At 32.9% G+C, this 12,433-nt stretch overlaps 2 protein-coding genes across 4 annotated transcripts; one reads left to right on the forward strand and one right to left on the reverse strand.

The window, feature by feature from the left end:
• Positions 1-54: 54 nt before the first annotated feature.
• LOC122403153 (equilibrative nucleoside transporter 3) lies at positions 55-3,539 on the forward strand. Its single transcript, XM_043406526.1, has 11 exons — positions 55-678; positions 837-989; positions 1,086-1,167; positions 1,241-1,419; positions 1,523-1,617; positions 1,698-1,748; positions 1,820-2,052; positions 2,239-2,479; positions 2,536-2,621; positions 2,727-2,926; positions 3,017-3,539. Exons 2-11 carry the CDS (start codon positions 844-846, stop codon positions 3,126-3,128), a joined length of 1,425 nt encoding a protein of 474 aa, XP_043262461.1. The 5' UTR covers positions 55-678; positions 837-843; the 3' UTR covers positions 3,129-3,539.
• Positions 2,740-5,759, reverse strand: LOC122403204 (protein-L-isoaspartate(D-aspartate) O-methyltransferase-like). Of its 3 annotated transcripts, none has more exons than XM_043406596.1 (6): positions 5,164-5,759; positions 4,938-5,077; positions 4,602-4,827; positions 4,275-4,360; positions 4,006-4,196; positions 2,740-2,826 (listed from the first exon to the last, which is right to left on the reverse strand). In XM_043406596.1, exons 1-5 carry the CDS (start codon positions 5,222-5,224, stop codon positions 4,023-4,025), a joined length of 687 nt encoding a protein of 228 aa, XP_043262531.1. In that variant the 5' UTR covers positions 5,225-5,759; the 3' UTR covers positions 2,740-2,826; positions 4,006-4,022. The 3 variants fall into 3 exon arrangements, with proteins under 3 accessions (XP_043262531.1, XP_043262698.1, XP_043262617.1); XM_043406763.1 differs by lacking the exon at positions 2,740-2,826 and having other exon boundaries at positions 3,755-4,196; positions 5,164-5,252; positions 5,327-5,759; XM_043406682.1 differs by lacking the exon at positions 2,740-2,826 and having other exon boundaries at positions 3,755-4,196; positions 5,164-5,259; positions 5,327-5,759.
• Between the last annotated feature and the right edge of the window lie 6,674 nt (positions 5,760-12,433).

Consider the following 12,433-nt stretch of genomic DNA (forward strand, 5'->3'; position numbering starts at 1 on the left):
GTCCTTGCACTATGTCAATATGCAAACTCGATATAACATTAGACTTGAACCTCTTTCTTTTTGTCTAATCGATGGTGGGAACCATGTTCATACATAGTTATGCACATATGTACATATTTATAGATACATACACGTGTGTGCATTATGTGCTATCAAATATAAATAACGAGCTGCATTTGATTAATGAAATCGTAGTAACGTGAAACACATACACGGAAAATCATGTAAAATCACTTTTTTTTCGGTAATACCAGCTGCATTGAAAGTTGGAATTTTTGTTACCTTTATGCACAATGTCATCGAATGACGTGTTGCATTGTATTATCAGTGCATTATGTTTACCTAAACGAATGGAGAAAGGAATGTATTCAGATTAGTGTATTATTATTACGCTACAGTATTAGTTATGAGTGAACTGTACATAGTTACAGGTGGTCAAAGTAATGACACATGCAATGTCGTGTCTCTGGAGACTGAAACAATAGGAGATTAAAAATATTGTCAATCGTTTCATAGTCTTCGCCCGCTAAACATGATTTCTATAAAGGCAGCTACACGTGTTACATGTGACAGCGTTTAAAAAAAAGCGTCAGTGATTATTTATTCGTAAAAATTATTGTGTTTCGGGCGCGAATAAATTACTAAGCAACAACGTACGAAATCTCATTTTGCCATACTGTAAGTATAATATACATTTTACAAACAATTAAAAAATTTATCTATATAAAACCTTTTGACAGCTGTAAAAAAAGTTTTAATACATTTATTATTTTAAACATTATGCAATGTTGTTTTTCACCATCGCTATTTAAAACATAAAACTTTTATATTTTCAGCTTCACCATGTCCTACTCTATTAATAGACAACCCTTATTAAAGGGTGCATCAGATAGTGAATTTGAGGATGATTTGGAAACTGAAGGTGATGATCCAAATATTTCTGTCCCGGATGAGGAACCATTTTTTAAGCAATTCGAACCTTGTGATAAGTAATAACTTATTATTCATAGTACTTTGTAGTAAATAAGAATTTTCTATGATGATGATTACTCTTAATTTACTTAACATTTTGTTTTGTTGTTAAGGTACAATCTTGTATACATAGTTGTTTACTTACTTGGAATAAATACATTAATACCATGGAGTTTCTTTGTTACTGCTAATGATGTAAGTACAAAATTTATCTCGCTATGACATTGTTAATAACATTTATTTGTATCTATTTTCATTCGTTTTTTAGTATTGGATGTACAAGTTCAGAGAAGTAGATGAAAATTCCACAAAATTGATGAATTATACTCGTGTAGAAAATATGGAAAAGACAACTGATCTGCAAGCTAGCTTTATATCATATTTAAACATAGCAAGTTCTATAGCAAATACATTATTTTTAATTGTTAATACACTTATTAGTAAAAGGTAAGTAAAAGTAGATAATTCTAAATATATTTAACAAAAAAAATATAAAAGGATTGTTATTTTGTCATACTAAATTACATGGAAAAATATTAAAAACAAACAGAGTTCCTCTAAGAATAAGAATGGTGGGCTCTCAGTGCACAATATTATTGTTGTTTATTCTAACAACAGATTTTGTTAAAATAAATACAGATAAATGTAAGTAACGCAAAGTCAAAAGCATTTAATGTTAAATTTTATTGCTTTCCATTGAATGAAAGTATTGATTTAATTTTCAGGGCAAAATACATTTGTTGCAATTACCTTAACCACAGTGGTATTTGTAAATGGTACATATTCAATATTTGAAATACCATTAAATATTATAGTAACTGTACTGTAACAGGATTTATTTTTAAAGCCGCGAGTGCAATTTTCGGAGGGAGTCTGATGGGTATTGTTGGTCGTCTTTCGCCAAAATATATAACCGCTATGTCAAGTGGCCAAGCTCTTGGAGGCATTTTTACCGCCATCACGGAGATTTGTTCTCTTTGGATCGGTGCTAGTCCTATCCTCTCGGGTTTAGTGTACTTTATCATTGGAGACGTTATTTTGTTTTTATCTCTGGTTGCTTATATAATTTTAGAAAACTCAGTAAGTGAATCAATTTATTTGAACGGATATATAATAGCAACGGTACTTCTGGCACAGATGTTTTATAATGCGCCATAAGTAGCTTATGATAATGATACAGTCATTAAACTAGTAATCTGTCTTGCATGAAATTTGAAATTAAGACTCCTTTAAGTTATAAATAATGTTTTATTGTATCTTATTTAGACGTTTTTTAAATACCACATGTTGGAAAAATTACCTGAGAACATAGAAACAAATTTTTCAATAACTGGAGAAGTAACTTTCTCACATAGTACTTCAGTGTCCTACACGCGTATCATTAAGAAGATTTGGCACTACGGTCTTAATATTTTTCTAGTATTTTTTATAACTCTTTCTGTATACCCAGCAGTTACTGTGTTGATAGAGAGTCAGTATAAAGGGAAGGGCGGTTCTACATGGAATGGTAAGTTTACATTATTTACAATTTATCAACTACTAATATTTATGCATATATTACAGATATCTACTTTGTGCCAGTGGTGACCTATCTTATTTTTAGTATTGGCGATTACACCGGAAGAATATTATCTGGCATTCTACAATGGGTATGTATAAACAATATTTTTTAACTTGAAAGTATTCTTATATTTATGTATTGTCTTTTTTTTTTTACTACAAAAGCAATAAAAAACAATTTCATATTCTTGTAGCCAAAAAATAAACCATGGCGAATGGTGTTGTTGAGTTTAATGAGAGTTATCTTTGTGCCAGCTCTTATATTTTGTAACGCGCAACCCAGACATCATCTTCCTGTTTACATTCATAACGATATTTATTATATTTTAATAACTATTGTATTTGCCATTAGCAATGGCTATTTATACAATTTAACATTTATTTTGACTCCCACGTAAGTGTTGAATGTTAAGTATGTATATTAGTAGCACGTTATACTATTAAATATTATTACCCGTATTTTTAACAACAAATTTTTAAACAGGGTCGTAGATTCTCATGAAAAAGAAATCGCATCTGCCATAATGGGAGCTTTCCTTGGAGTGGGATTAACAGCAGGCGCTGCGTTTAGCGTGCTCATGATTAAACTAATATAACTATTATCAAAAGAAATTGATATTCGAACGACAACAACATTAATCTCACTGCCTATTTTATATTGGAATCAAATAGGACCACAGACCATCGAGTTCAACTATGGCAAATCCAGACGTAATACAGTTCTTTTATATTTAATGACACTCAATGAATGTAATGTTTGATACATTAATTAAATTATTTTTTAAGTATTTGATTTACTATTTTCGTAATTAAACTTGACCATTCCGTGAACATGTAAAAAGTTTTTAGTATAAAATAAAAAAGAAAATTGTACGTAGTAGATTGTGAATACATGGTAGCACGTAAGGAATGAACTGATTCTAGAGAGAGATATAATTCTAGTTATTATAAATGTTAAGAATATATTTATTTTTAAGGATTCAGAGTACAATAAATTGTAATAAATATTTCGACCCTTGTCAAAAATAACTGAAGAAATTTCGTAAATTATATGTATATAATACATAATTATTATAATGTACTTAACGTGTATAATAAAATAAAAAAATAAATATATTTAAATATAACATATTTATTCTAAACGAAAGCAATTTATTCCTACTCTTGTAAGTTGGACAGTTTTACCTACATTAGATAGCATGTGGTCCTATCAAATAGGGATTATAATTATACATCTTACTTCAGCGTGCCATAAAAAATTGTTCATCTCTATTTGTATACACGTAAAATATTTTCAAACTTTTACAGATTTTTATGACTAGAAATACATGATTTATACAACATAAAAGTAAAATGTATAAATACATATAATATGGAAGTAATTTAAATATGTTTTTAAATACAAGTCAGATAATTTCTTTTTTTAAATGTTTGCTTTTACTCGTAACATAAAAAAAAAAAATGTTCACTTACTGGAGCATGCATATCTCTCATGAAGGATACTGTTTGTTTTTACTAGTTAATGGAACAAAAACAACACTGGTAAGGGACTTTTTCTTGATTTTTCCGTCCAATGTTTTATCGACCTGAATTAACGTTTGATCCGAATTTTCTGGACCCATTGGTAATACTAAACGTCCTCCAGGAGCTAGTTGATCTATCAACTGTATGAACGGTATTGTAATTATTAAAATAAATTCTCATAATATTGTAAGGCTAAAACAATTAGAAAGTTCTCTTACAGCCTGTGGCATTTCTTTAGCTGCCGCGCCTACATGAATAGCATCATACGGTGCTTTCTCAGGATATCCTAATCTCCCATCTCCAACTAGAATATCACATATTCTTTTAGAAAAATTTTGAATACATAGAGAAAAGAAGCTATATCTTTGCTATGGTTGGAGTTAGAAAAACATGTGACATGGATAGGACATTGTTTAGTTACATTAGTATATAGATTAAGCTCCTTAAATATTCACATGTATTTCTGAAACACCTTGCATACAAAGTTTTAGAACGAATTAAGCCGAGAACTTATTGGATTTAAATGCTACATAAAGGACAATTACCAACTAATTCGATAAGACCACTTTGCAGCAATTCCGGGTTACCTCGCCGAATATTTTCCTCCGCAAATGCTTTTAATTCAGGAATATGTTCGATACCTACAGTCAAACCGTTTGGTCCTAACATCTTAGCCATACATGCTGTTAGATATCCAGAACCACACCCGACATCCAATACTCTTGCACCGTTATGTAGTTTCTCTTCGAGTAATTCCAAGGCATATGCATGCTGAAGTATTATAGTTTACAATATTTTACCAATGATTTGCAATATTTATGAAAAATGTAAGTACATTTGTAAAATTTGTTATTTGTATGTCGATTATTAAAGAAATATACCATATGAGGAGCACTTATGGTAGCACCATAACCAATTCCTTGTGGAGAATCTATGTATACATAACTGGAATCAGAGTAATTTCCTCTATCTACAGAAGACATTGCTTCGTACACTCTATCAGATTTAATTACTTTTGATCCTAAGATAAAAATAGAAATGCCAACAAATTCGTTTCTTTTCATATAACGATGTAAAAAAAAAAAAGAATGAATTTACATTGCTTACTTTTAAGATATTGCATAAGATCACTATTGCTTTTTGCATGAAATCTTCCGGGCCAGGCCATTTCACATGCAAATACCGAAAACAATGAACTTATTACTAAAAAAATAAAACACGTCAAGTATCGGGACCGAATTTTGAGGCTGTATTTTATGACTTAAAGCACCTGACAATTTGTTGCGAATGTTCGAGATCTTTAAAAAATTGTCAATTTAATGAAATAATACATCGAACAAAATAAATTTGTTTATGAATTGCCTGAGTAACATTAATTAACAGGTGAATTGAAGATGTATATTTAGACAACAACAGATGTCTAAATATAAAACTTGATAGAAACAAAATGTCCTGACGTTCACTTGGAGGTAACGTAACAATTACGTTGCATAAGGTACATCACTTTATTTTAGCTGCAAACAATATAAAAGAGATTGCAATAGATGAACATATTTATAACAGACTTGAGTTTAGTAGCTTGTTAATTTAACCACGCTCTTCCTGTGCGTAATCGTTGTATTATTATTATAACAGTTTAATTATCCACGTCAATATTATTTCTGTCACGAACGATACATAAGATAGACTCAACATTTCACAGACCGTCCATAATGCGCGTTATAATCACACCACAAACTACATGTGAAATAGATCATCCGATGCAACAGTGCATAGTTCCTTAACTGACCGCCATTCATGAGAAGAGGACGCTCTAATCACCTCCCAATTTTTACGTCGGTATGACAGTTAGTTTGGACCACGAAAGCAGTATTAATTCTTGCCGCTAATAGCGCTGATACATTCCCTTCTGAATCGATAACGTTGGATGTGATATGGAAATGATAAGGGGGACTAGAAATTTTTCTCCCTGATCCTGCTAACGATCATAGATCCTTTTTTTTTGTAGGAATCCACGAGGTCTACTATAGAAATAAATTACAATGAAATACATTCACTATTGTAGGAAATTTGGAACATTTTCATGGTGTTCTCCTCACTTTACGGGGTTAAGAAACAAGTTTGCGGAATTTCTACATATTTTACACCAAAATACGCGTTATTTGCACTTTGAAATTTTAAAATTTTCCAATCCGTTCAGAAGTTATGATGGTTTCAACCATAGACGAGGTATCCCGGGACCCCATTACCATTTTCGTGTCACTCGCAACGTTATCAACATATTTAGAAATTAACACAAGAGGAAGTGCGACAGAAACTAAAACTGCATAAATTTTATTATTTTTTAACGGAATGAAAGCTGTATGGTCCAGAATTGAGCATCGATCGATTAATTCCATTGGAATAACCAATCGATTGAGATTATTTAAAGATTTCGAAATTATTAAAATACGTAAGGATCTCATTGATAAATACACCGCAAATCCTGTATTTTTTATTTTAAATTGTAATATATTATTTATTTAAAAACTAACTCGACAAAAACGTATTTGCGACTCGAAATCAGTGCTATTAGACCGCACACCAGGACGAAGAAAGTATGTGGAACTATAAGAAGAACGCAGCCATTAGCTCATATTATTTGCTATGTAATTAATAATTATATTAATTATATAGTAAATAATATGACCCAGGTCTCACCGCGAGGAGGTTGCTGCGTATGGAGACCCGCCCTAGCCTCGCCCCAACCACCCTTCCTTTGGCGAGGAATTCGAATATCTATTCAAGAGAGAAGCTATCGAAAAGTTGGAAACGAGCTAGAAAAGGAGAGTTCTTAAAAGAACTGCCCAATCAAGAGACGAAGAACCTAACAAAATGTCAATACATGTGAGATGATACACATGTTTTCTAAAAACGAAATTGAAATGTGCAACTGCACCTACGAACTCCGATGAAGAGATCGAAAACCTAACAAAATGTTGATACATGTGAGACAATCCAGCACATGTTTTCTAGAAACGAAATTGGAATGTGCAACTGCACGTACGAATCCTGATTACTAAAGTACCAATATGTACTTTATTATTAATTGTTCCTTCTTAAATAACAAGACACTCGTACAAAACGAAGAAAGGATCCTGAAGATCCAACCAGAAATGTGCAACTGCACGTACGGACCTTGCATACTAGAATACTAATATGGATCTTAATATTAATCATTCCCACTTAAATTTACGCACACGTTTCGGTAATATTTAATAAACGGCAGGAGAACGCTTTTTTATCTTATAATCTATATACATTTGTACTTATATTCTAACGCAATCTGTAGAAACATGAAGAAATATGAGGAAATATTTTCTTCTTGGTGTCTTCATCGATCCCACGATGTTTTTCTAAAACATACACTCATACCCAATAAATAGAACTCATATAAAACGGAGAAACATGAAAAGATATTTTCTTCTTGGTGTCTTGATTAATCCCACGATGTTTCCCTGAAACATAAATCAGACAATAAATAAAATTGTATGAAATATTTCCCTAAGAGCGATCAAGATGGAATCCGTGTACAATTTCCAATTCCATTCTTCGATGATTATATATCCTGTAACAAGAACTTGTTCAAAGAATTAATAGCTGAAATGAAAGTGTATTAATGGGCACAGAAAAAAATAATTATGTACCGTCACGATAGACTCATGGTAATCGATCATAGTAAAAGTGATATGAAATTAATATTTAAAAAAAGTTGAAAAACATAAATATTACGTGAAAATGAATGCAAAGTTAAATTCGTCCCAATGTTAAGATAAATAAGAAATAGATTGAAAATTTTATTCATCTGTTACCGTAGATTTTATTTTTCAAGAAAAAAAATTCCATGACGTATACATTGCAATAATTATATTTTACTGTATTCAAAACTAAATTACGTTCATACAGAAAAAGCAATAACGAACGAAAATGTCGATTCTACGCGGAAATTAATTCTCAATATGAAATATCGAATTGCAATTTGCATATCCTTTTGATGCAAGCATTCTATTTTCCATCGATTAAAACAATGATCGCGAACAAACTTTGATTTATGCAAAGAATACAGAATATTTATAAAAAATTCGCTATTTATAAATAACAATTGGATTGCAAACGTTATTATATCCCGTAAAAATTACCAACTCTAAGAATGAATAATTAGTGATATAGATATCTATATAGCAATCATAAATTCAATCTACAATAAAATTAATCATAATATAGAATTTTTAAATGTATCACAAATCTATGATGAAAATACATTCCCATATATTACAGATTTTAACAAGTTATGAAGAATAAAACAATTGGTCTATTCACAGCAGTACTTCAAAGCAGTATTTCTTTTGAGAATAAACTCATAATTGGAATAAACGTCCACTCGTTTTAAATTCAAACAACCCGTGAGTGGACCATTCTTTCTTTCGCAACGCTAATTTATACAATAAAAAACTATACGCGAATGGTGCTTGTTATTCGTAAAATGAACCACGCAGGGTTCCTTTATTAATTAAATCGCGTGCACCCATATTCAATCATGCGCAACACTAATTTTAATAACGACGTTGAGCCATTCGAGGCTTTGCAGAATCTCAGCTTGCTTCTCGATGATCCTGGTGCAGTGGGCAGCGTTTTGGCCAGCTTTTGGGCATTGAATCGCAACTCTAATTAATAAAAAACGCGACAAGTCAAGAACGCAACGCTAATTTATAATATAAAAATTCCAAACGCGATTTATAACAATAAAAGCAACCGCGAATGGTGATTATTCGCAACACTACCCTGAAAAGTAAACGCGAAAAATATTAATTCGCAACGCTATGAGCAAACCGATCAGTTAATTCGCAATGCTATTCTTAAATAACGATAAAAGCAATCGCGTATGGAGTTCGCAACGCTACCCTGAAAAGGAAACGCGAAAAATAGGAATTCGCAACTCTACAAGTAAAACGCGATTATTGTATATTCGCGACTCTATCTTTAATGGAAATACATTTATGTTTCGCAACGCTAATGCAAATCGCGTTGCCCAAAAACGCTGGATCAGGTGCTGGCGTCTTCGGTTGTAGCTAGAAACATACATGCACGAAATAATCTAACTACATCAAGCTACTTCAAACTACAATAGAGTGGCACATATGGGGATGAAGTTAGACGTTTTAAATATCGCAACACTACGGGGCAACAACGCGATAAATCAACAATCGCAACGCTAATTTATAATAGAAAAATTCCAAACGCGATTTATAAGAATAAAAGCAACCGTAAATGGTAATTATTCGCAACGCTACCCTGAAAAGCAAACGCGAAAAATAGTAATTCGCAACTCTAATTCGCAATCGCGTTTACTAAAAATTCGCATCGCTATTTTTAAAGCAAACGCCCGGTTCCTAGGTTTGCATAAAGACAATCGCGAATCGTATTTATTCGCAACACTGATATATCAACGCGATAAATATCTGTTCGCAACTCTACGAGCAAACGCGAACATTGTATATTATTCGCAACTCTAACTTTAATCAGGGGCTATTGGTACATGTACATAGACATGTACTGGCCACAAAATAAACTAACTACTGCTAGTACTACAATTGGGGTAGAATTTGGGCATTGAAAATATCGCAACGCTAAATAAAAAATCGCACGATTAATCAAGATCGCAACGCTAATTTATAGTATGAAAATTGCAAACGCGGTTGACATCCATTATATATATAAAAGAGTAAAAAAGCAACGCGAATCGTGATTGTTCGCAACACTACCCTGAAAAGCAAACGCGAAAAATAGTATTTCGCAACTCTACGAGCAATCGCGTTTATCAATAATTCGCAACGCTATTTTTAAGCAAACATTCGGTACCTAAGTTTGCAAAAAACCAATCGCGTATCGTGTCAAGGCGCAACACTACCCTGAAAAGGAAACGCGAAAAACAGTGATTCGCAACTCTACAAACAAACGCGATTATTGCATATTCGCAACTCTATGTATATCATAACCGCGAGTTATGGGGAGGGATGGCTGGCATGTATGGTGCAATCATGTACCATCAGGTACATGCATACGCGAGCCAGCCAGAAAAATAAACTAACTACAACTACAGACGAGTTAAGTGACAAAGTAGTAATAGGAATGACTTTCCATCCTCATCCGAGGATGAAGATGAAAAGCCATTTGTTGTAGCCCACTCTTGAAACAGTTTGTCAGGGCCTCTTCAGCTCATTGAGAGCCTTTTCTTTCTTCGGCGGTCCTGCCGATGCCTGAAACTTACTTAAGACTGGGCTCGAGATTTCGTGCAATACGTAGTCTTCCAACAATATACGAATTGTTGCAAGAGCATACGTGGCGAATCTCGAGCGGGACGAACGTTTCAAAAGGGACCTAATCCCGACCGCGAGCGCGAGAGAGCGACTTTAAGAGTCGCGCGATTCGAGGAGTCGAAAATAAAGCCGAAACAAACAGCACAAGTGCACCGTTTGAATCAGCAAAATTTCTACTCTCGAAATCGTAACTACAGAAACAGAACTGCCACGCGAAAACGCGCCTACCCGAATTACTAATGTGGACAGTCCTGCCCTGACCCTACCTACTTAGGTTTAAACACACACACCAGAGAATAAGTTACCTACCTACCTAACCCTATATTTAAAAAATTGCAAAACTCAGTCTCTCAAACAAACACTCCACGGTTCTCATTCTGAATGTCCGGGCGCGACCTAAACTAGAGAGGACTCCCCGGGGTTCCTCCGACACCCGGACACAACCACATTCATACTCTAATTGTGTACGTACCAGTTTTTGCAGTGGACTGACAAAGCTAGTGCCCATTGCGTACTTTTATTATTTATGTAAAACATTTTAATATATCTGATATAGTCTTTATTAAAATATACTCTATATGATCATATAAGATTGAAAAGCTAATTCATTATGCATTTTACAATATTATTGACGCGTATGCAATACGAACAATTGCCAAGTAAATAATAACTATAAGTTTAATATTATTATTGTGACTGGTATGAATCTAATATCAAAAAATTCTGTATCTGAATTGTAATAAACTTTTGAAACGATGCACTTCCACATCCTAACCACAAACACACATATGTGGACAGTACATCGTGCACGATACACTAGCATTGTCAGTCGCACGGATAAATTATTATTATAAATGTTACAAACTAAGTCATCGTGCCCCGTTGCCTTCGCTCGTGCAAATAACACTTGGGCATGTGCACGAACTTAGGCAACGAACACGGAAAAGTATCCTGAAAATCCTGACTAGAACAACTGGTTATTAATAATTAACTAAACGGTATCTATTCTCAATTAAAATGACTCGACTTGTTATATGTAATATATCAACAACAGAGTACGTTAATATTGAAAGATATTATTATTCAAGAAAAATTTGTGACTGAAATTTAATTGTTCAAAATGTAAGACTTTAATAAAGATCTCATGATAAAATAATTTACTTTGCAAATTGAAATAAATCTGTTAAATTATTATTAAAAATATTAAATTAACCTTGGTCGATTCTGTCGTCAAAGTAAATTTAAAAAAAAATAAAATTAACATGCATGTTCCTTTGAGTTGAAAATCGACCAGTCGCGAAACGCCTTCTTGCACATAAAATACATCGTATGATGTATTAATTAATAAAACGAATATTTAATAAATATATTAATGTATATATACTACTCAATTATTTAATTCATATAAAGATAATAAACATATTTCATATATTTGATCAAAATTGTGTAATAATCATATTGTGTAAAATTGATAACATTAAAAAACGCGAGTGCAAGAAGACCCTAGCCTGCACTAAAAAAATATAACTCCAGGGTATTTTTCATACCCGCGGTCACTTAACTCGTCAAAAATACTAAGTATACAACTGGTCACCCGTGTTGATTCGGATCTTTCATCCTACAACATGGTTGGGGACCAGAGGAACACAAATAGCATGCGACTTACGAGTGATGAACTTGTGCCTCTGGGATGACTGCATAATGATGCTGCTGCTGCCCGATGGAAGTCATCAAAGCCCCCTGCATGGTCCTGCTATAAAGAATAAGAAAGCAATTATAATCTATTGTTAAAATTATAGAGGTTTTTAATTAACAAATTTCAAAGTATAAATTTATACTTACGTTGTTCGCTCGTGGTCCACCGCCCGATACCCCCCGGGTACTGCTACTGGTTCCCAGGATCATGTTCAGAAACTGTAAGAAAACTGTAAGAAAACAATTAGAATCTATTGTCGAAACTGTAGAGATTTTTAATTAAAAATTTCAAAGTATAAATTTATACTTACATTGTTTGCTCTTGG

Source organism: Colletes gigas, unplaced genomic scaffold, assembly GCF_013123115.1.
Source record: "Colletes gigas isolate AHSC1104 unplaced genomic scaffold, ASM1312311v1 Colletes_gigas_Sc00001, whole genome shotgun sequence".
Lineage (NCBI taxonomy): Eukaryota > Metazoa > Arthropoda > Insecta > Hymenoptera > Colletidae > Colletes > Colletes gigas.

What these genes read in the sequence shown, in the direction of transcription:
- LOC122403153 (XM_043406526.1), top strand. Translation starts at nt 844, where the DNA reads ATGTCCTACTCTATTAATAGACAACCCTTATTAAAGGGTGCATCAGAT. An exon ending in ATATAATTTTAGAAAACTCA is followed by an intron (nt 2,053 to 2,238) that starts GTAAGTGAATCA and finishes TATCTTATTTAG; the next exon opens with ACGTTTTTTAAATACCACAT. An exon ending in TATCTGGCATTCTACAATGG is followed by an intron (nt 2,622 to 2,726) that starts GTATGTATAAAC and finishes ATATTCTTGTAG; the next exon opens with CCAAAAAATAAACCATGGCG.
- LOC122403204 (XM_043406596.1), bottom strand. Translation starts at nt 5,224, where the DNA reads ATGGCCTGGCCCGGAAGATTTCATGCAAAAAGCAATAGTGATCTTATG. An exon ending in TCTTATGCAATATCTTAAAA is followed by an intron (nt 5,078 to 5,163) that starts GTAAGCAATGTA and finishes TTTTTATCTTAG; the next exon opens with GATCAAAAGTAATTAAATCT. An exon ending in CCATAAGTGCTCCTCATATG is followed by an intron (nt 4,828 to 4,937) that starts GTATATTTCTTT and finishes ATAATACTTCAG; the next exon opens with CATGCATATGCCTTGGAATT.